At 37.9% G+C, this 22,826-nt stretch overlaps 1 protein-coding gene across 2 annotated transcripts in view; it reads left to right on the forward strand.

Annotated features, from left to right (window-relative positions):
• LOC120477781 (phospholipid-transporting ATPase ABCA1) overlaps positions 1-22,826 on the forward strand; it is a 265,488-nt gene that overhangs the window by 124,034 nt on the left and 118,628 nt on the right. For both annotated transcript variants that reach the window (XM_039669594.2, XM_089126189.1), the window contains exons 15-20: positions 2,174-2,396; positions 10,889-11,110; positions 13,437-13,641; positions 14,697-14,813; positions 14,893-15,064; positions 21,642-21,773. In XM_039669594.2, the coding sequence (XP_039525528.2) occupies positions 2,174-2,396; positions 10,889-11,110; positions 13,437-13,641; positions 14,697-14,813; positions 14,893-15,064; positions 21,642-21,773 (1,071 nt within the window). The remainder of the gene's footprint in view (positions 1-2,173; positions 2,397-10,888; positions 11,111-13,436; positions 13,642-14,696; positions 14,814-14,892; positions 15,065-21,641; positions 21,774-22,826) is intronic.

Consider the following 22,826-nt stretch of genomic DNA (forward strand, 5'->3'; position numbering starts at 1 on the left):
TGCTAATTTGCTTTCTGGTCTATGTGTCTGTGTTGAGCCATTTTTCACCACACCAAAAGCCTAAATCTGAATTTTAAATATAAAGGGCAGAATAGTTTCATGTTGTAAATTAAGATTCTCGCCTGACTGGCTATAACAGCTTATCTACAGCCGTAAATTCAAACAATTTAGCTTTTATTTCTAAAAGTTACTTAAGAAATGCTGCATGTTCTTGAAGGGAATCTCTGTGTCTCAAGGATTTATAATATCAATCATTTAATGATCCAATAGCAGCCTTCAAATTTTACATAAAAAGTATAAATACTTAGGCCTATATAGACATTAAAAGAAACAAAACTAACAATTACATTTTAAAGTTGTAACTTAGTGTCAATTTACATTGGGACAAGGGTAGGTTGCAAGTGAAAATAATTGTGCAATTAAAGTTATGTTCAGTGCTAAATTATCTACATATTAGTTCCCTTATTTTATTCTATTTTATTTTATTCCAACAATGAATCCGATGCTAAAACAACATAGACACAACGTTTAAGCAAATTTCAGCAGGTGCTTATCAATCTTAATGGCTATTGAATGTGCTTGTCATTCTTATTGATAGCCAATGTTTGTTAATGTTGCTATACTTAGCCATTTACATCAGGATGGGCAACCGTTTGCGCTGCTGTGTGAACGAAACTGAAGAGAGTTGAGTGAGATGTGATGGTAAATTAATGCATTTTAAAGAGTTTGTTATCGTCGTCCCCCGACTGTTTCTGGTGTCAGCTCTAATTGTATTGCGCTGCCTCTCCCTGACTGTATTTATGAAAGGTAAGCAGAAGTGATATGAGAAATATATAGCTTGTCATATTTTGAGAGCACATGATATATTTGAGCTGCTAGCTAATTGAGCACAGACAGCACTTTGTTTCCGGAACCTTCTGCTCCGATATTGACATGACATTTTACTGGCCTTATGAGAGTACTTTAATACAGGCTTACTGTATTATCAAACCGTCACCGAATGATGTATCATACTGACGCTGAGCTCTGTGTGTGGTGTAAAGATCATCCAGCACAGCCGGATTCATTCAGAACCATATCAGCAGCACCTTGATGAGTAGAGGTCATTATTATACTACCAATCTTGTTAGTTCACCCTGGGTTATTATGGTTAACTAACACTAAAACCATGAAATCATTACTTGACATAAAATAAGCTGTAACTGAAACCACTTCTCACTTTGGTTTATTTTAAGTACAAAAATAACTAAAACTAAACAAGCTAAGTTACTATATTGAAATATTGAAAAAAAAATTAACAGTTTACTTAAAAACTTTAGTTAAGAACTGATGATCTCAAGATTAATTGTAACCACAGGTCTTATAATGCTGATCTATTCATTGCACCTTTAGAAAGTATAATGCATTAAAACATGACACACAACCAATTTCAGATTTAACAATGAATCTGCAAGTATTATAATGCATGTTAACCCGGCTTACATCTATTTATGAAAACTAAAAATAGCAAATTTATAGAGTTTAATGAGTATTATTATAATAATATACAGTACATCCAACTTTATCCATATACATGCAATATACTCACATAAATTGATATTATATTGCAAATCTCATGCCTAACTGTTATTTTGTTCCAAAATATAACTATAATATATTAAAACTATAACTAAAATATAATATATTTAATTCCCACTTAACTGTTTATAAAAATGTGGATATATAAGTACATACTCACTTTTTTTTGCATACATACTGTAAATATTACAATATTACAATACAATATAAATATTGCAAGCTCCAATCTGATAAATGTGGCTATAAGGCATGAATAAATTATGGTATTACAAACATCGACATCATGATTTTCAGTAAAGCTGCTTTGAAATAAACACAACAATATAACTAAAGCCAACTAAAATTAAAATGAAAGCATAAAATATGAAAATACCATCTAATTTAAAATATTAATAAAACATATAATAGTATATGATACTAAAATAACACTAGTTCACGGCACGCACACATGTAAATTCTTATATTTATTCAGCTACTCGACCCAAACCTGGAATTTTATGTTCTTCTTCTCTCTTTTTTTCTGTTAACGTATGTGAGTGAATTAAGTCATTTTGATTTTTGGGTGTTCTGAGATCAGTTCTGGTCATTCCTGCAGCTTTGTTTCATCCATTGCCACCATCTTGCCCATGTTCCTGGTGCTAGCTTTCATCTACACGGCCTGCCAAACCATCAAAGGCCTGGTTCTCGAGAAGGAGCTCCGTCTGAAGGAGGTTTTGCGGGTTGTTGGTGTTCAGAACGGTTCAATATGGTTCTGCTGGTTCATAGAGAACATGGTTCTGATGAGCATTCCCTGTGCTTTGATCTCTTTGATGGTGAAGGTTAGTGTCGCCGAAACTCTGAAAAACCAGAAACCGAAATCTGACCGAATAAACAGACAGAAAAAGTCTAGGATGCAAACTTGTCCGGCATTTGCAGGGTTCTGCAAGGACTTGCTGGGAATAAATGATTTGTGGGAATTGAATGAGAGTTTAGCACTTCTTGGTTCACAATAAATGCTGCTCCACACAAACTCCATCTCTGCGTGTGATGTGACTTTGTGTTGCGTATTAATGTGTAATTCGTATATTAAATCTTTTGCCAATAAAAAAGAAGCTTTAAGGTCTTCTTGCAGTTTAACGTTTAAAAGCAATGAAAATAAGAGAGCCATTAATATTGTAATTTTACTGTTTCTCTGTAAAAAAATAAACATTATTTTACAGTGCAGTATTATTTCAAACATTATACGTCTTTATTAATTTGTAAAATATTTATATTTCAATATAATAAAAATGGCATTTTAAATAATAAGAGTAATAATGATTGTTATTATTGTATAGTCTTATTAAATGGGTAATATTTTTTTTAAAGCAAGTCCGCTAACCTTCTAGAAGGTTTGCACCTTTTTCGCACAGATAAGTATGCATCCTTGAGAAATCAAAGCGAATAATCAAACAAATCAGAAATCGGGGCTAATAATCAAAACCGCAATCAAACCGAAAGATTATACAAAACAGAAATCACTCAACATCATCACAAAGCATTTTGAGAACTCACAAGTCTCTTTAAAAGAGAAACAACATTCTCTTTAAAGTCAACCTGAAACCAAAATGGATCAATATTTATATCATGTAAGCCGTCAGCTCACGGGAAAGAGTGTGAACTGTGTGTTCGTCTAACTATATACATATATTTATTGACCGATTACTTTAGTTTGAGCTTTAAATGCAACAGATTTGCTATATGTTTGTTTGCACCCCTTTAGAATGCAAACCAAGCTGAGCTACAATAGATTTAAAGTCATTAAAAAAAATTGTTAGAAAAGCTCAAATGTAATGTTAAAAGGCACAATGATCTATTTAACATAGAAGAAATGAAGAGGCTTGTGTTGAGAGGTTGCACATTCATAAAGTCAAAGTGCTTTGTGGTTCCAATCCTCATGATTACAGTGGAAATAATTACAGGGAAATGATTATTCCAAAATTGAAGCAAATCAAGCAGAAACGGGTTGAACTTTGATTTCTCTAAATTGGGTTATTATGCTAATTTGTTATGCACAGACAGTATCAAATTGTTGATGATTTAGTGCCGACCTCCTACGTATCACTCGCTGCCTCCCTCCGTCGTCTTTTTAAGGAGTGTTTTTCTGTTTCCAGAGCATTTTGTGTTTATCTGCAATGAGATAGTGATCATTCTCTTCTTTGAGGATTAGCCTGTTTTACACTTGTAGGTTTTTCGTTTCCACATTGGTTGTCACAGGGTAAACTTATTTCCAATGAGTTCCAATAGAGGCCGAGTTTGAAATCTTTTTCTCTTTATGAATAAAACTTTGTGTGAATATTTAAAATTGTTCAAAAGCAACAATCACACTCAAACAACAGAACTTTTGCTATAAGGAAGCTTCAGACTTCCACAGGCGATTGGGTCTCATGCTAAGCTAAACTGCTCAGTCATGTCATTCTCTTTGCCAGGTCATTTAATTTATTCTCTTTGTTCGGTTCGCTCTGCATTTTCACACTTTCATTTGCAATTTGCATGCTCATTAGTGCATTTACATACTCGTAACAGCATTAGAAAACTCATCATCACCATCTTAAAATCTGTAAATGTATTAACTTAAATGATTTAGTACATACAGGAAAAACACTGAATTTGCATTGGGTTGAATTTCATTTGGAAACCATTTGCAAATCTGTGCTGTTAAACCATTTGGTTTTTACCAATGTAAAATCATTTTATGTATATAATGACGAAAGGGACTATAAGAAGTGTTATTTGAGACCAGTTTACTAATGTTAATAACACAAACCAGCAACCGAAGCAGCTTTACCCTTCAGTAGTGTATTCAGTAGTGTATTAGAGTAGAGTGACAGCTGGCCTGAACAGACATGTGATCATATAAACAGTTTATTAATAGGATGCAGGGAATAAACACTGGTCGATGGAAGGGTGGGTCGAATATCTTAATAGTTTTTTTTTTTTTTTTTACATTTTATATAATATATGTGTAACTTCATCTTAACTTAATTTTGAAATCAAACTACAAAACAAAATTAAAATAAAACTAATGGAAATTTAAAAACCATGTTGGGGGACCCAAACTCTAGCGGGCATCATGCATCTAGAAAGATAACACAAAATGAAATTTGTAAGATGGCTTGTGTTTAACATTTATTAGGCAGATAAATCGATGCTGCTCTGCATTTAAAGCAGTGGTGTAGTCTACGTGATACGCAGGTATACGCCGTATACCCACTAGAAAATGTCAAGGATTTGCGTATGCCCACTAGGAAATGTCAAAGATCTCCGTATGCCCACAGCCCACTTTAAAAAGCGTGAGGATTCATAACAACATCGTTTTGTGAAATAAATTTCCTCCGACATCAGCCCCCCTAAACGTAAAGGCCAATTTATACTTCTGCGTAGGGTGCGCGCAGTAGGTACGGCGTAGCATACGCACAGACGCGTCCCATACCGCGTACCCTTCCGCGTTGCCTGACGCGCACCTCTTCAAAAATGTAACTACACGTCGCGACGACGCGGACCGCAAGATCGGTGATTGGTCGGCTTGGTAGCGTCGTATTTCCTCATACGCATTTCCGCACGTACCTTCTCACGCATTTCCACACGTACCATCTCCTCCGACGTCTTCTCTCATTTCTGCCTTTCAGTTTTAGTAATTTCACTAAAATTAACTGTTTTTTCACCCCAATAAGCTCCAACTCCAACATGATCCACTCTCTTTCAGTCGCTATTGCTTGTAGTAACTTAGCCGCGAGGAATCTAAACACAGTGGAACATTAAAACTCTCCGCCGCCAACTAGCGTTTCGGGGCAGTACTGCAGAGCAACCAAGACCTGAACGCAGAAGTATAAATGCTCACAACGGCGTCGCCTACGTGCGAAGCCAACGCCGTACACTACGGCGTACCCTCGACGCAGAAGTATAAATTGGCCTTTAAGGCGATCTTACAATCTAATAATCTTATTAGATTCAGCGCGCGAGCAGAGAGCACGTCAAAAACAGAGGACAGGGTGTGTTTGTGTGTTCGTGTTCATCTGAGCCTCATTGGTCTGTCACTGCTCGTCAATGTCAGAATATTTGAGATGACAAATCAAATCAAAGTAGGCGGGCTTTATATAGACGCTGCTGAGCGCGAATTTCAGCAGAGTGACTCGACGCTTCAGTTTACAGGCAAGTGCGAGAAAAGATGTAAGTGGCTAAACTTAACATTTCATATTTTACATTTTTTAGGTCATGAATGTTAAACGAATGACAAAAAATAATCAGGCAAACTATAGTTTTGTGTAATTTCGCCATTTTGAAGTGAAATAATTAAATACTAGGCCTGTAACGTGACTCGTGCAATTTAATAGTTTAACTTACTGTCATTGCGAGGTGACAAGAAACATTAACAAAGCCGTTTTCATCATTTTAGCCACAAGAGTAATAACGAATGTGTACATATTGATAATATAATAAAAATTGTAGCCTTTATTACATTAAAAAAGCTCAGCCTTTGGAGGGGGAGAGAATTTACTGCCCACTGACATGGTTTTAAAGCTATTTCTTATTCTTTTTTTCTTCAAACGTCTTGAAATGCACATCAGAGAAATCAAAAAAATTGAAGCACCAACCTCAAATTTAGGACCTCTTTGATTATAAAGCCCTGTCTACGGCCCTGTATTAGTCATAAGATCAATAATGAATGTGTAGCCTATATGTTTTGAATGTATTTAATAAACTTAATTACCTAGCTTTAGTAGCTTTCAGTGAATAAACGTGTCCGAGAAAAATTATTTATAGGGAAAATCCACTCATCAGTTGACCCCATGTTTACTTTCTTCACTGACAGACAAAAATGAAAAGCCTATATCAGTCACAGCTCATCTTTAGGAGGGGAAGAGACAGGGCAAGAGAAAAACAAAGAGAAAAAGAGGGTGATGCTGATGAGGAGAGAGAAATAATCAGCTGCCCAGTGCCCACTGACATGGTTTTAAAGCTGTTATCTATTTTTTTGGCCTTCAAAACATCCTAAAATGCACATATGTAGATCAGAGAAATAAAATTTTTCTCAGGGAAACCCTGAACTCCCCTAACTAACCTACCTCACATTTGGGACAACAGTGATTATAAAACCCTGCCTTTTGCATGTAATGAAACCGGTTAATAGTGAGCATTAGATCCTAAACTAAACCTAGTGACGCCCCTGCTTCATGCAACCTGTCAAAGTTTAAAAGAAATATATTACTATTGCACAGCGGAGTACTTCAAGTAGGCCTAATAATATTAATAATAGTTTATTAAAACACACAGAAGCTCAAATGTCTTTAATTTACAACAGTTTATAGAGATAAATAAAGTAACTCGATGGAATAATGAAAGAAATTGCATAGTAAAATGTAATTTATAAAATAATAATAATCAAATCTATTAAGACAGAACTTTAAAGGAATATCACACAAGTTTTGAAAATTTTTCGGTGGCGGTGGTGGCGGCGGGGGGCGGGGGGCTGCTGGTATATCACAGTATACTCACTACAAAAAACTAGACTACACCACTGATTTAAAGGATTAGTTCACTTTTGAAAAAAACTTTTGCTGATAAATTACTCACCCCCATGTCATCCAAGATGTCTAGCTGCTATGTTTTTCTTTCCTCAGTCGAAAAGAAATTAAGGTTTTTGGTGAAAACATTCCAGGATTTTTCTTCTTATAATGGACTTCAATGGGAACCAGGTCCAACCGAGGTCCAAACGACAGTTAATAACAGTTTCAGATGCAGCTTCAAATGTCTTTAAACGACACCAGACGATGAATAAGGGTCTTATCATGCGAAACGATCGGTTATTTCAAAGCTTATTCCAAAAATTTAACTTTTTTAAGGACAAATGCTAGCCTTGTAATATATTGTGAGGCGCGTTTGCAACGTCACGTAATACGCAATTACGTTCAAAAGGTCACGGGCGACTTAGCCGGAAGTACAGAATCAAAATCGTCCGACATCGTTGTTTTACCTTTAATTCCTTTTTTGTAAACGACGTTTGAGTTAGTTTTCACGTTCAACCTATGCGTTCAACTTGTAAACACTCTGACTCTGTACTTCTGGCTACGTCGCCCGTGACCTTTTGAACGTAATTACGTATTACGTGACGTTGCAAACGCGCCTCACAGAATAGAGCAAGGTTGGACCTGGTTCCCATGGAAGTCCATTATAAGGAGAAAAATCCTGGAATGTTTTCATCAAAAACCTTAATTTCTTTTCGACTGAGGAAAGAAAGACATGGACATCTTGGATGACATGGGGGTGAGTAAATTATAAGCAAAAGTTTTTTCAAAAGTGAACTAATCCTTTAAGTCCATCAAATGACACTGTTTAAAGATTACAATTGTAATAGATTGGAGTCAAGTGCCCATTGAAGAGTTTTATATTTGATGTGTCTTGCAAAACTCTGTTAAAATGGAGAAATGACAGATTATTCCACTACTGAGGTACAGCGACAATGAAGGTTCAGGAAAGTTCTTGTGCCTCTTTGTGTTTGCACCATGCGGTGTCACTCACTCTCTGACAGCACACTTCTGGAGGGAGCATATACTTATAAATATGAATCTATGTAATATGGAGTCTACTTGGCATGTCAGGTTCTGTACACCTGCTGACTGGTTGTCAGGCTGATACAAGAAATAGCAGTGGTAAGAAATTCATGTGAAAAGATGATTGTTTCCAGCAATGTTGTGCAAATCGAGAAGAGAAGCGGGCCAAGGACCGAACCCTGGGGTACATCAGTGATCGGCTGATACAACTTAGACTCCCATTCTTTACAAAATACCATAAAAGAACTAGCAGTGAAGTAGATCTCAAGCTAGTGGGGTGAAGTTCAAGTGATGCCCTATTGACAAAAGTTCAGAGTGATTTAGACTTCAGACAGATCTAGTCAAATGCGGACAGATGATCTGGGGTTAGCGCTTGCTTGCCGCAGAGCTTGATTGACAGATAGCACATTGCATGTAGTGTAGTGTCCATGTTAAATGCTTTAAAGGTGCCATTTGACATAATAAATCAAATCCTACTCCATATTCCATAACAGATGGGGGCAGTATACCTCCAGAAAATGAGTTGTGCTCCTACCATCGCGCATGTTATTCAAATCATTTGACATGATAGTAAAAGGTTGGAAGACCGCAGTTTCACGTGGAACATTTGGAGATTTTTAGAGATCAGCGACTCAATGAACAACATCAACACTAAATGATGAAGACCATCTCATAGACGCCTGTCTCAAAAACAAGCTGGTGCATTTCGACGATATGGGAAAATAAAAGCTTGGGCAGTTATTTGAAGTTTATGGCATTCGTTTTGTTCATATTACACTTTTATTGTTAGTTTGAATTAATTTGACAGACAGCATTCGCTGATGTTGATCAAGCTAGCGCCATTCAGAGCTGCCAACTCTTAACGAATTCACCGTGAGACGCACGCAAGCAAGACACTTAGCAAGCAGGTTAGTTAAGCTCTCAGAGTCTGTCAATTTTATTACGCAATTCAAAGAATAAATACCGTTTTGGCGCTAGTACATGTTACACCAGAGATCCCTAGCGCACGTGAACCGATCGTCTCTATAGGCGGTATGCTACGGTCTCTGTATACTACTAGCTAATGGAAAAAGAACATGAACTCTTGAACATGAACTGTTGAAAGATACAGTATGCTACAACTTACCCAAATGTATTCCTCATGCATAATGTCGACCAATAATTTTTTTAAACTCTTCCCTGAACTGAAATGTAGCAGTGGGCTGTATTTCCACACGACTGACATCAGGTTCCAGTACACACACAAGCCGGCGCGAGCGCAACTCACTCGAGTACTGCAGTTTGGCTGGTGGTAACGTTGCCCGTCTGCATACCCCCTCCCATGGCCCGAACTGGTATTACGACACCCGCCGGGCCGGGGCTAGTAATTTAGCATGCTAATTTAGGTTTATATCTCGGCAGCACTATAACTTGTCAGTTTTTTAATGACATCATTGCACTTATTTCTGCTCATTCTTTTGATGCGTGTAGCTCATTTTTTGGATATTTTTACCTCAATTATTCCATATGGCACCTTTAAAGAAAACATGTTTAAATGCTTTAGAGAACACATGTTGTTTTGTGAAGTTGTTTATTTGTGTGTGTTTATTACTCTTGTTGTATAACTCTTTTAATGAAGTGTGGGAGTACGTTTTAATGCTTGTTTTGTGTGCATGTGTAGGTTTCTGCGATCTTTGACGAGCTCCCTGCCTCTATATATGACGTTAGCGTGGATCTTCTCTGTTGCGTTGATAATTAAGGGTGTGGTTCAAGAGAAGGAGGCCCGTCTGAAGGAGACTGTGATGATGATGGGATTGAAGAGCTCAACCTACTGGCTGAGCTGGGCCATCAGCAGCACATTGCCTCTGGTTGTCAGTGCCGCACTCCTCACTGTCATTCTCAAGGTGATCAATGCTGATTAACTGCCATTTACAAACACTGCGGAACACTGGATCCAAGATCTGATCTGAAATAAACTCGATCAGTGAGATTTTTCAGCTTTGCTCTAGGAGTGGTTCATAAACTTAATAAAAATGAGTTTTGTTTGTATAAATGATTGTATTTAGGTTGATTCAGTGATACTAAATATTCTTTTTAACTTGAATAAAACCAGTTAATTTAGATGTTAATTGTTTTCAGTTTGGGATAATTCACAGCAGTGAAAAAAACGCGAGACAACTGAAGCACTTACCATGAAATTAATAACAACGATCATTTTATTCATTAATTATCCAATCAACTTGCGATGAACCACTGCTCTCTTGAGTAAAAGCTGGTGTAGGATCAGATGGTGCAGTGTTTGCGAATGGACGGTTTTGCGGTGGGCAGCGTTACTCTGTGTGGGTTCAGCAGGTTTGAGCACATGGCAGATGAGCTTCTGTTATGTCAATTTGCTGTATATTCAAAATCATACATGATTTGTTTGCCTCAACCCACCAGAGCCATGAAGCTCATCGCTTATTAAATCACAGACACAGAATTTGCTTTTAATCAGCTCTCTCTCTCTATCTCGGCTCTTGACGGATCTAATCCCTTCTTTTAGACAAGTGGGTTTTCAATGTGTGTTGTTCTGCTTTGTAATTATCAGGTTGCATTATTGACGCATCCATGGAAACTCAAACACAGCGTTCATTAAAGGCTCCGGAAAGCTTTCACGCAGTTATGGCTGAATCTGTCTCAACAACTGTGTGGCAAGACTGAACTACAAGAATGTGGCTCCATCATATTTTTTGTTCTCCTCTATCTCTCTATCTTTCTTTTAGTATGGAAAGATTCTGCGATACAGTGACCCCTCCGTGATCTTTGTCTTCCTGCTGGTCTTCTGCGTGGCAACTGTCATGCAGTGCTTTTTCATCAGTGTGTTTTTCTCTCGGGCGAATCTGGCAGCTGCCTGTGGGGGCCTCATCTACTTCTTACTCTACCTCCCTCATGTGCTTTGCTACGCCTGGAGGGACGTCCTGGGCTTTGGAGCCAAGATTGCCACGGTGAGACATTCAGCATATCTACACCAGCCTGGAGAATTAATGCCTTAACACATCAAATCATCAATGCTGAACGTAGATCCACAGTAGAGTCTATTTCAAATCTTAAAAGTATATTTTAAAAATGTTTACTTACAGATAATGTGAAATGAATTAAATAAAAAGTTCAAAGTTTTAAGGAATAGTTCTTGTTTTAGTAATATTTTGTCATGCTCTAAAGAAGTACACTTGTTTTGATGTTGACTAACATACTAAAGCACATGTACTTGATTATAATTATACCTGCAGTGTGTTGTTCAATATTACATTTAAGGTATACCTTTAACCTTTAACATTATAAATGTATTAAATTGCAACTACTTCTTTGCAAATGTTTTATTGAAAATGAATTTTTTATATAAGTACACTTTAACCATATTTCAAAGACAATAGAACTATAAAATTACATATAAAGATGTATGTAAAGGTTTCATTCACCCAGAAATGAAAATTCTGTCATCATTTACTCACCCTCATGGCACACATTTTAAGATATTTTAAATAAAATATGAGATATTTATGTCCCTGCATTGGCAGTCTAGCAACTACTACTTTGACTTTTTGAACTTTTTGAAGCATCAAAGTGGTAGTTGCTAAAATGTCAATGGTGGGATTGAAGACTTAAATTTCATTAAAAAAAAAATAAAAAAAATAAAAATATCTTAATTTGTGTTCCGAAGATGAGCCTGGCGAGTTTGTTATGGCATGAGGGCAGTTAAATGATTTTTCATTTTTCCAGAATTTTCATTTTTGGGTAAACTAACCCTTTAACTAAGTCAAAAAACACTAAATTTCAGCTAATTGCAAATAAATGTAACTTAATAAATGTAATAGAATTCAATGAAGTCTCTGGAAACATTACTTTCAGTTTACACTCAAGTATACTTATTTAAAGTATATAATTTCTGTAATGAGTTTTTTTTATTATGCTGTGCTACTTTTTATTTTTTATATATTTATATTTTAAAATGTTTTTTTTTTAAACAAGAGGAAAATAAAGCAGCTTTGTCATACAAATGCATAGTTACAGATATATTGGTAACACTTTACAATAAGGTTCATTAGTTAACATTAGTTAACTACATTAGTTAGCGTGAACTAATAATGAACAGCACTTATACAGCATTTATTAATCTTTGTAAATGTTAATTTCAATATTTACTATACTTTATTAAAATCTTGTTAACATTAGTTAATGCGCTGTGAACTAACATGAACAAACAATGAACAGCTTTATTATCATTAACTAACATCAACGAAGATTAACAAATACTGTAACAAATGTATTGCTCATGGTTAGTTCATGTTAGTTAATACATTAACTAATGTTAAATAATGAACCTTATTGTAAAGTGTTACCGATATATTTAAGTGCATGACATACAGTACTAGTTTTAACAAAAATGACATTAAATTTTAATTTAGCCTACTATAAATGCTTGTCAGTACATTAAGCAGCACACATTAACCTATTTCAAAGACATGGAATTACATTTAAAGATATATAAAGATATATTCAAACAAAAAAAAAAGTCAGTTCCCACTTAAGTATATTATTTTAAAGTTTATTATTCCCATGATTAGTACTTTTTTAAAGTATCAAAAGTCAAAGTGTGCCTATTTTTCATAAGAACAAGCAGGAGGAGAGGATTAGACAGTTACAAACATTACAAGAGGAAAGAAAAGAATGAGAAGTGATGTGTCATTTGACCTACATTCATTTAATTCACACAGTGAATGAATCACTCAAGTCCTCTTAAGGTACAAATCCACAGAAGGAGATTCAGATCTCTGGAGAATCTCATTCTGGAGCTCCATTCATCTCCAGTGAGGATCAGCATTAGTGAGAGAGTTATAGCAGTGACCCCACACCTGAAGAGAAGAGCAATGGAGGAGCACTTTTGCCCTTTGAGAAAGAGAAAGACCAACTAAATGACTTACAGCTGCGTTTCCGTCATTGTGACCAATCAGAGTGACCTTTATCTCACGTAAAGATATTCGCTCTATTCAGCAGTGTGTGGTTTTCTTCCTCTTATCAGAGAGAAGTGTGTGTGTGTGAGCGTCTTGGCATTCAGGTGCCGCTGTCTAGGCTAGATGAATGAGCCCACAGGCCCATTAATGTGAGCAGTACTGTTTACTTTGAAATTGTGGATCGTGGCAATGCTGCTGTTTTGATCTCATATTCATACCTGAGTAAAAATGCACACAGGAGGGAAGCATTTGCATTAATGACATGGAGCAGGCAGGTGGGCCCAGCCAGTCTCTGACCTCTCCGTCTCTGTCCCAATAGAGCCTGCTATCATGTGTGGCGTTTGGATACGGCTGTGAGAATTTCGCCCGTTATGAAGAGCAAGGCATCGGTATTCAGTGGAGCAACATCCGGGTCAGTCCACAGGAGAACGACCGCTACTCCTTCATCGTTTCCATCTTCATGATGCTGTTTGATGCTCTCATTTACTGGACAATGACCTGGTACATCGAGAATGTTTTTCCAGGTACGACAGTATGACAGCATATAAAATATTTAGGTTATGCGTTTTCATTATTTTTTTTTTTTCATTTAGTTTTTCTTGCTGTTTTGAGAAAAAAAAAGTTATTGCTGTTTTGACATTGAAAAATAGTTTAATATATATTGTGACGTACAGTTCTGATCAAAAGTTTGGGGTTGGTAAGATCCTTTAATGTCTCTTCTGCTAACTAAGGCTGCATTTGTTTGTTGTCGTAAATAAAATATTATTGTAATTTAAAATAACTTTTATATTTGAATATGTTGTAATGTAATTTCCATGATGCAAAGCTGCATTTTCAGCATCATTGCTCCAATCTTCAGTGTCACATGATCCTTCAGAAATCATTCTAATATGCTGATTGATTTGCTGCTCAAGAAACATTTCTTACTATTTTCATTGTTGAAATGAGTTATGCTGCTTCATATTTTTGTGAAAATCACAACACACACATGATTTACAAGATTAGGCTAAGTAATATTTAAAAGGTGTATTAAATCAAAAAGCTACAGTAAATACATTTATAACGTTACAAAATATTTTTATTTCAATTTTAAATGCTGTTCTTTTAAACATTAGAGAATCCAAAAAAAAAAAAAAAATGTATGACGCTTTCCACAAAAATATGAAGCAGCACAAACTGTTTTCAACATTGAATGATTTCTGAAGGATCATGTGACACTGAAGACTGGTGTAATAATGTTGAAAATTTAGCTTTGCATCACAGGAGTAAATTACATTTTACAATAGAAAATGGTATTTTTTTTTAAATATTGTTATAATATTTCACAAAATTCCTGTTTTTTTTCTTCTTTTTACTGTATTTATGATCAAATAAATGCAACCTTGGTGAGCATAAAAGACTTCCTTCAAACACATTTAAAAAAATCTTAATTATTCCAAACTTTAGACTGGTAGTGTGCAAATAGTATACCAGCCTTTATGTATGCTAATAAAATTGGACATATTTATATATCCAGAATGTAGCCGGCTTTTACTTCTGTTTTGTCAGCATGTGAACAGTTGTTTGCATCTTTCTTTAGGTCAGTATGGTATCCCAAAGCCCTGGTATTTTCCCTTTACTTCCTCGTACTGGTGTGGAACTCTGGTGGGATCTGATGCTGAACCCGACCTGCTTAATGAGATAGAGGACAAGAACGGTACAAATACATACACAGCACATACAGATATGAATAATGATTCTTTATCAAAACTTCTAAACGGATGTTTCTGCTGCAGGTTACTTGGAAAAGTGTCCATCTGGAATGAAGGCTGGTGTGTGTATCCGCAACCTGGTAAAGGTCTATAAGACGGGAAATAAACTGGCTGTGGACGGACTTAGCCTGGACTTCTATCAAGATCACATCACCTCATTTTTAGGACATAACGGAGCCGGAAAAACCACCACTATGTGAGTTTTCACAAGCATGTGTATAATGCTCATCTATGCAGTCACTTACTCAAACATATTAGAACATAATTCATACATCTTTAGCAATGGCCCTATGCAACAAAATAATTTTGTTGTGGACGTAATCAAAGTTCAGTTTATTTGCTTGAAAGTTCTCGGTCCAACCCCTTTTCTTGTAATGCCATCACAGTTGCTTTGAATGCAACCTGACTAAACTTCAGTCAGATGCTATGATATATAATTTGCATATTATAGCATTATGCATTATACTTATTTCTTCTTTATTTTTTTACATCACTTGCAATAGTAATATAGGGTTGAAAGTTTTACAGTTACAGTTTACAGACATTACAAGCCTTGAGATTGTGAAACGTCTCTGGTTACGACTGTAACCCTTGTTCCCTGAGAACTGGTTGCTGCGTCATCGTCATTAGCCATGTTTCCATCGACACGTTTTTATCCGAATTAAGTGATATCGAATGAAAAATGCCTTATGGAAACAGTAAAATTCGATGAAATTTCATGAAAATCGACTCAAACGAAATACGTTCGGTCTCATCGGATTTTCTCTTGATCGATATACGGCTAATGCGATAAAAGCTGATGGAAACGTTATTTGCCGAATAAATAATGAATTGCGATTAAGTTTTATGCCCTTTTATGGTTGCAACACGTCAGAAGACGAGTTCATTTCCGGCCAGTCTGTTTGCGCACACATGGCGGATGTCAACAAAGACAGAGGTAAGTGGACAAAGCAAAAAGATGCTTCAACCAAAGGGTTTCCGTGAACCACGATCTCCCAGAACTGATGGAGCGCTGTCGTTCCCAAACCACAGTCACCTCCGCTGTCGTCGGGCATACGTGCATCGTCATCATCATAGCAATGTTTATAGCGTCGCTGTTTTCTTAGGTTAGTTTTGCTTGTTTTTACTTGGCTTGGTTGAATTGTAATGTAGAATGTGGTCTGTTATTTCTAGTTAACAGACTGCGGCGCTTCTAGTATAACACACCGTTGCCATGGACGCAGTTCAGAGACGGAACAGACTATTTTCTTTAGCAGAAGAACTCGTTTTTAAATCAATAAACTCGTTTTTAAGTCAATATTTTGTGTCAAATTATTGATTTATTTATTTATTTGGTTGATTTATATGTAAGCTAATAAGCAGGATAATATATAGCAAGGCGGTTGTTATAGCGAATACAACCAACAACCGCCTCGCATACATTATCCCATTCATATGTCGCAATCAGCTGGCACATAAGCATTATTAGCCTTCAACTTGTGAAATATTGATCATTTTTTGGTAGATGGCGCGATCCGTTTTGTCTAACAAAACTTTGTTCGCAAAAGTTTGCTTGAATGTTGTTCGATTCAGTGCGAAAATAAATGGAAACACGTTAAAATGTCTCAAATCAATTCGATATACCAATTTGATCGCAAAACAGCATGTGACGTCATTACGTACAGGTTTTTATTCGCTTTAAAGCAGTTGGATGGAAACACACTTTCACCAGCTTTATCCGCATGAGTTTTTTAACCGAATTTCAGATAATTCGATTGACAAGTGGATGGAAACATGGCTACTGACTCTTTGGGAACACCTGAAAGCACATGTGTGAAATCAGTCCAGTGGCATGACGGAACAGGCAGAGTGAAGTGAGGACCAAACATTGTCTGCTACGCAGAGCCCACTGATGATTTATATAAGAGACCACTGATATGTTGTCTGTGCAAACAAGCACATGATGGCCTCTCAGGTCTGTGAGGAAATGCTTCAATGCTAGGAAGACGGACATTATTTTCAGGCAATTCATGTGCCATGAGAAATGATGACTCCTCCACAGTCCCTGAGCTGAGTGACCTTCTATATCTGCTAACCAATCTGTGAGGGAAGCATCTGTCGTGTGTGTGCAATGACAATGAGATCTTAACAAGGGACTTTGGGAAAAGAACCATCCATCCATCTTCTTTCACTTATCCGGGGCCGGGTCGCGGGGACAGCAGTCTAAGCTGAGATGCCCAGACTTTCCTCTCCCTAGCCACTTCCTCCAGCTTTTCTGGGTGGGGTCGGGGGGGAGAGGGGGGGTCGAGGCGTTCCCAGGCCACCCATGAGACATAGTCCCTCCAGCATGCCATAGGTCCCAGAGGGACGTGCCCGCAAGGCGTCCAGGAGGCATCCAGAACAGATGCCCAAGCCACCTCAGCTGGCCCCTCTCGATGTGGAGGAGCAGCGGCTCTACACTGAGCTCCTCCCGAGTGACAGAGCTTCTCACCCTATCTATTCCTATTCCCTATCTAAGGTATCGCCCAGCCACCCTGCGGAGAAAGCTCATTTCGACCACCTTTATCCAGGATCTTGTCCTTTCGGTCTTGACCCAAAGCTCATGACCGTAGGTGAGAGTAGGAACGTATATTGACTGGTAAATCGAGAGCTTAGCCCTGCGGCTCAGCTCCTTCTTCACCACGACAGACCTGTACATCGACCGCATTACTGCAGAAGCTGCACCGACCCGTCTGTCAATCTCCCGTTCCATCCTTCCCTCACTCGTGAACAAAACCCCAAGATACTTAAACTCCTCCACTTGAGGCAGGATCTCTCTACCAACCTGAAGTGGGCAAGCCACCCTTTTCCGACTGAGGGCCATGGCCTCGGATTTGGAGGTGCTGATTCTCATCCCAGCCGCTTCACATTAGGCTGCAAACTATCCCAGTGCATGCTGAACCGAAGGGGCCAACCGCGACAACATCATCCGCAAAGAGCTGAGACGAAATCATGTGGTCCCCAAACTTGACACCCCCAGCCCCTGGCTACGCCTAGAAATTCTGTCCATAAAAGTTAAGAACAGAACCAGCGACAAAGGGCAGCCCTGCTGGAGTCCAACATGCACCGGGAAGAAGTCTGACTTACTGCCGGCAATGCCAACCATGCTCCTGCTTCGGTCATACAGGGACTGGAAAGCCCTTAGCAAAGGATCCCGGACCCCCATACTCTACACATGTGGATTGGTTGGGCAAACTCCAATAAACCCTCCAGCACCCTGTAGAGGGTATAGAGCTGGTCCAGTGTTCCACGGCCTGGACGAAATCCGCACTATTCCTCCTGAATCCTGAGGTTCCAATATTGGCTGTATTCTCCTCTCTAGTACCCCAGCATAGTCTTTCCCAGGGAGGCTGAGAAGTGTGATTCCCCCTGTAGTTAGTTTTCATTTTTCATACATTTTTATTACAGTTTTATTTATATTTTTACCTCTGCATAAAAGGAGCATTGTAGCCAATCACAGACACGTTGAACGCATCGGCCAATCAGATGCGTTTAAATGAGTTCCTGTGCTGAAGATGTGTTCTGCTCGAGCTCACCATCAGTGAGTTCTACACTTTTCGCAATCCTGTCATTCTTATTGGCACTAAACTTAAGATGCAAATAACAGATTCTCGGCAATGTATATGATCCTCTTGATGCTGCTCTGATGCACTCTATCACGCACCACTTTGTTTGCTTTCATGATGACTAAAAGTTCGGTGGTCTAACGTTAGCTCATCGATGTCAAATGATTAAAGAAGCTTACTGTTCACAGAAGGATGTTAACAGTGAACGAATACCTGGTAAAATGTAAGTAGCGCCACACGTTGCTTTTCAAATTGTCAGGAGTTTAGATTTCGAACTCCTCGTTAGGAGTTGTTGTAGGCTTTGGCACGGACATTTTGATATACGAAATGTGTTTCACTGTGCTAACCAGGACACTAACGTCACCTATAGGAGTTCAGATGACCACATTGCCAGCTGGTGATTCACAACTTCGCCAGGCGTGAAAAAGCCATGGAATCTGAATTGCAAAAATGACACATTTACAAAATGAATACCCATAACAGGTTCGAATATTAAAGGCTGCCTAATATTCGTTCGAATATCATTATTTTTTTTTAAATATTCGAATTCTATTTGAATAATCAAATTCGGAGTCAAAGCCCTAGTGCAGAAACACCAGCCAAAGTAGTTCTAACCAGCCTGGAGTGTAATGTCGGGACCTCAAGGGATGATGCTGTGCCAGGTGACAGACAGCTCGCAAGAGTCTGTTCCACCTTCGGCATCGCCCCATACCCGTGCTCCTTTTAGCCCACTTCTATTTGCATATCTTTTTAAATGAGGACTGAAAAGCAGAGCTGAAAAGGGTTTAACTCACAATCTTGAAATCTTATAATGGAGATCTGGAAAGGGAAGGCCCCAACATGGGGGTTCTCATGTTTGGTTCTCTTTTTGGGGGTCTGAGCGCCCTGTCTCTTGGCCAATTGATGTTGGCCACAGCACGGGTTAAAACATCCATATGCTCTTTGTACACATGGGATGAGGATGGCGAGTCCTCAGTTCCCCCGCTTTAATTCTCAGCACATCTACCTCAGAGCTAGACAGCTAAAGCACCGGCTTGGAAGGAAATCCAGTGCAGATTCCGAAACCAAAGGCGCTGGATGCCGTGAGGGATCTAATCCACAATATTAATTTGCGTTCAACTGCCGCGTTGCCTCGACAGCCGCTGGACTGAAACACCAGCCTGATCACACTCCTTGAAGAGTGACAGGATGGAGCGAGCGGTAATCTCTAATAATGGACGTTGTCAGTCTCGTGGATAACTGACCTTGCAAGCTCTGCTCCCAAACAAACCCAGCATAAATCGTCTGTATCCTTGCCCGTGATTTAGCAACACACAATTTAAATTCTTGTTTGCTTGCCATTATTGTCTTGTGATTTTGTGACTTGGACAAACAACACTAAATAAGACGGACAATTTACACAGTGTGCTTGCTGAGGCACAGAAGCTGACAATGTTTGGGTGCACTTTATAGCTTCCTGGTCCTGACGTCACCCAGCCTGTGACGTTCCACTATGACATTGGACTACAGCAATGATGCAGCGCAAGTTCCCTCGAAAGGGAACTAAAATATGCTTCTTAAAATAAGAATTTAAAGGGTTAGTTCACCCAAAAATGAAAATTAAGTCATTAATTACTCACCCCCATGCTGTACCAACCCCGTAAGACCTTCGTTCGTCTTCGGAACACAAATGAAGATATTTTTGATTAAATTTGAGAGCTGTATAACTACCACATTGGCTGCCTAAGGGACTGGCTCTTGACGGCCCAGAAAGTCAATGAAGAAAATGTTTAAATATCCCAAGTGACTACCGTGGCTCAACTATATGTTTATCAAGCGACGAGAATACTTTTTGTGCGAAAAAACAAACAAAAATAACGAGTTTATTCGACTATTCCTTTTTTTCCTTGTTGGCCTGAAACGAGACTTCCTTAGATTTCCACGACGCATGCGCGAGAATTGCTATCTTTTTCAACTACTTCAGATCAGTTCTCGCGCATGCGTCGTGGAAATCTAAGGAAGTCTCGTTTCTGGCCAACAAGGAAGAAAAGGAATAGTCGAATAAACTCGTTATTTTTGTTTGTTTTTTTTGCACAAAAAGTATTCTCGTCGCTGGATAAACATATAGTTGAGCCACGGTAGTCACTTGGGATATTTAAACATTTTCTTCATTGACTTTCTGGGACGTCAAGAGGCAGTCCCTTAGGCAGCCAATGTGGTAGTTATACAGCTCTCAAATTTTAAAAAATATCTTCATTTGTGTTCCGAAGACGAACGAAGGTCTTACGGGGTTGGTACAGCATGGGGGTGAGTAATTAATGACTTAATTTTCATTTTTGGGTGAACTAACCCTTTAACAAATATCCATTTTCAATGTAAAAAAAAAAAAAATCTGAAATCAAATAACATAAAAACAAACTTTTTAATCTATGGAGGAGTTTTTAATATAAAAACAGTGTCCAAGACTATTAAACATCATTGTTTGAAATGTTTTAATTAAAAATATGCTTGTGCTTTATTTCTTAAAACTTAAAGGGGATGTCTAATGCTATTTCAGGCATTTTGACTCATTTACACTGTTAAAAAGTTGGATTCTCATGCTAAACATGGCCAAAGTTTCAAAAAACGAGTTGAGGCGTATGACAGAGTGTTTCTTTTCCAATACAGTTTTGGAAATTTAATTTTTTTATTTTGAGTATTGCCCTGTATAATGTCATAAAGGGCACAATTCCTTTTATGGGCACTTCATGCCGGAAGAGCAACCAGAGCAAAAGCAAGAGCACGCCCATCAACGTACTTTGTTTAGGTTTCGAAAGTCGACGGCAGCACTGCACGGCACGCCTTCAGGAGCTCTAACGTTTTCGGAAAGAAGCTGTACAGCTGTATCTGTTTTTTTTTTTTTTTATATATAAATCTGATCAAACTAAAGACTCTTTGGAGATATGAAACTGTGAGTGTTATGTCCCCTTCAAATCCTGTTTGTTTTTGTATTGTTATAATTACAATGCACAGATATGCAATGCAAATTGCAGCTCAAGTGTGCAAATATGTTATTAGGACTGTTGTATACTCTATACTCTATAATACCCAATCATACTACAGTTCATATCTAAATAATATAGAGTAAAAAAAGACGTATGACACTATTGAGTTCATGAGGTGGTTTATTTTCAAGTACTTTTTCTAATGTTTTTCTTGTTGTTTTATCAGGTCAATACTGACGGGTCTTTTTGCTCCCACCTCTGGTACCGCTTATATTAATGGCAAAGACATCCGCACTGACATGGACACCATCAGGACACACCTGGGAATGTGTCCACAACACAACGTCCTCTTCAATGAGTAAAACCTCATTTCATCTCCTTTCTCTCTATAACAAGATCCACAAACATAGACAGGAATAAAATGAAATCAAATTGAGTGTATTTGTTCGCTATCCTACTGGCACATCTCAACTCTGAAACATTAGACAAAAAGTAGGGGTGCTCCTATTGATTGGCTATCGATCACTATTGGCCGATAATTGCTACTCGATCAGCGCTCTTTCAATTTGCCGATTTCGCGCCTGCCTTGAGCTATATTGCATGACATGCTTGCAGTGGCGGCATCTCAAACTCTGTCCGGCACAGGGAAAAAAATATAATGCTGAAGGCGAAGCAGGCCTACACTTCATACATCTTTTTAAAAATCAGTCGTTTGAAAACTTTCTGTGAGAAGTGATTTCAAAAACAGCATGAGTGAATCAGTACGCTCTCTCTCTGGCTTCACATTACACATAAAGCCACCTCACAAACAGCTCGTCAGTACCAAAAATAGTTATTTTCATGGCTATCAAAATGCAAACAAATCAGTGCATGTACAAAACGATGGTTTCGGCGAACATTCACGTAAACACAGTCAGTTATGACCTAACTGAACTCAAACACATATGTAAGTGTATTGGAGCCGTGCATCAGCTTTTAAAGTGACGGCAGCCTCTAAATATATGTTGCTATCTGTGTCATTAATGTTAATCAAACAACAAAATACAAAGAAGTACGTTTAAATGTAAGGATTAATTTTATATTTCTAATCCTAATTCAATTTCAGTAGTATTTCTTACCTGAATACTGTTAGGCCTACCTAAAAATAAACAAATAAACTTAAAGCACTGTTTATTGTATTTGTATCTTTAGCATAGCATTTATTTGTGCAAGTGCTTGCAATTTGTTTGTTCTTATTTTATTACTGACTGTTTACTTGTCTTTTTTTGTAAATTCAAAGTTTGAAATCAGGCTTGTGCTGTGTTGAAGCTATTATGCAACAAATGTGTGACAAATTACAAAAGGGTCACGTAAGGTGGGAATTTCCACCATTTTCCAAAACAAATTTCAAGCACTGAATTAATGCCTGTAA

The sequence above is a fragment of the Pimephales promelas genome, chromosome 1, assembly GCF_988280905.1.
Source record: "Pimephales promelas chromosome 1, fPimPro1.hap1.1, whole genome shotgun sequence".
Classification (NCBI taxonomy): Eukaryota; Metazoa; Chordata; class Actinopteri; order Cypriniformes; family Leuciscidae; genus Pimephales; species Pimephales promelas.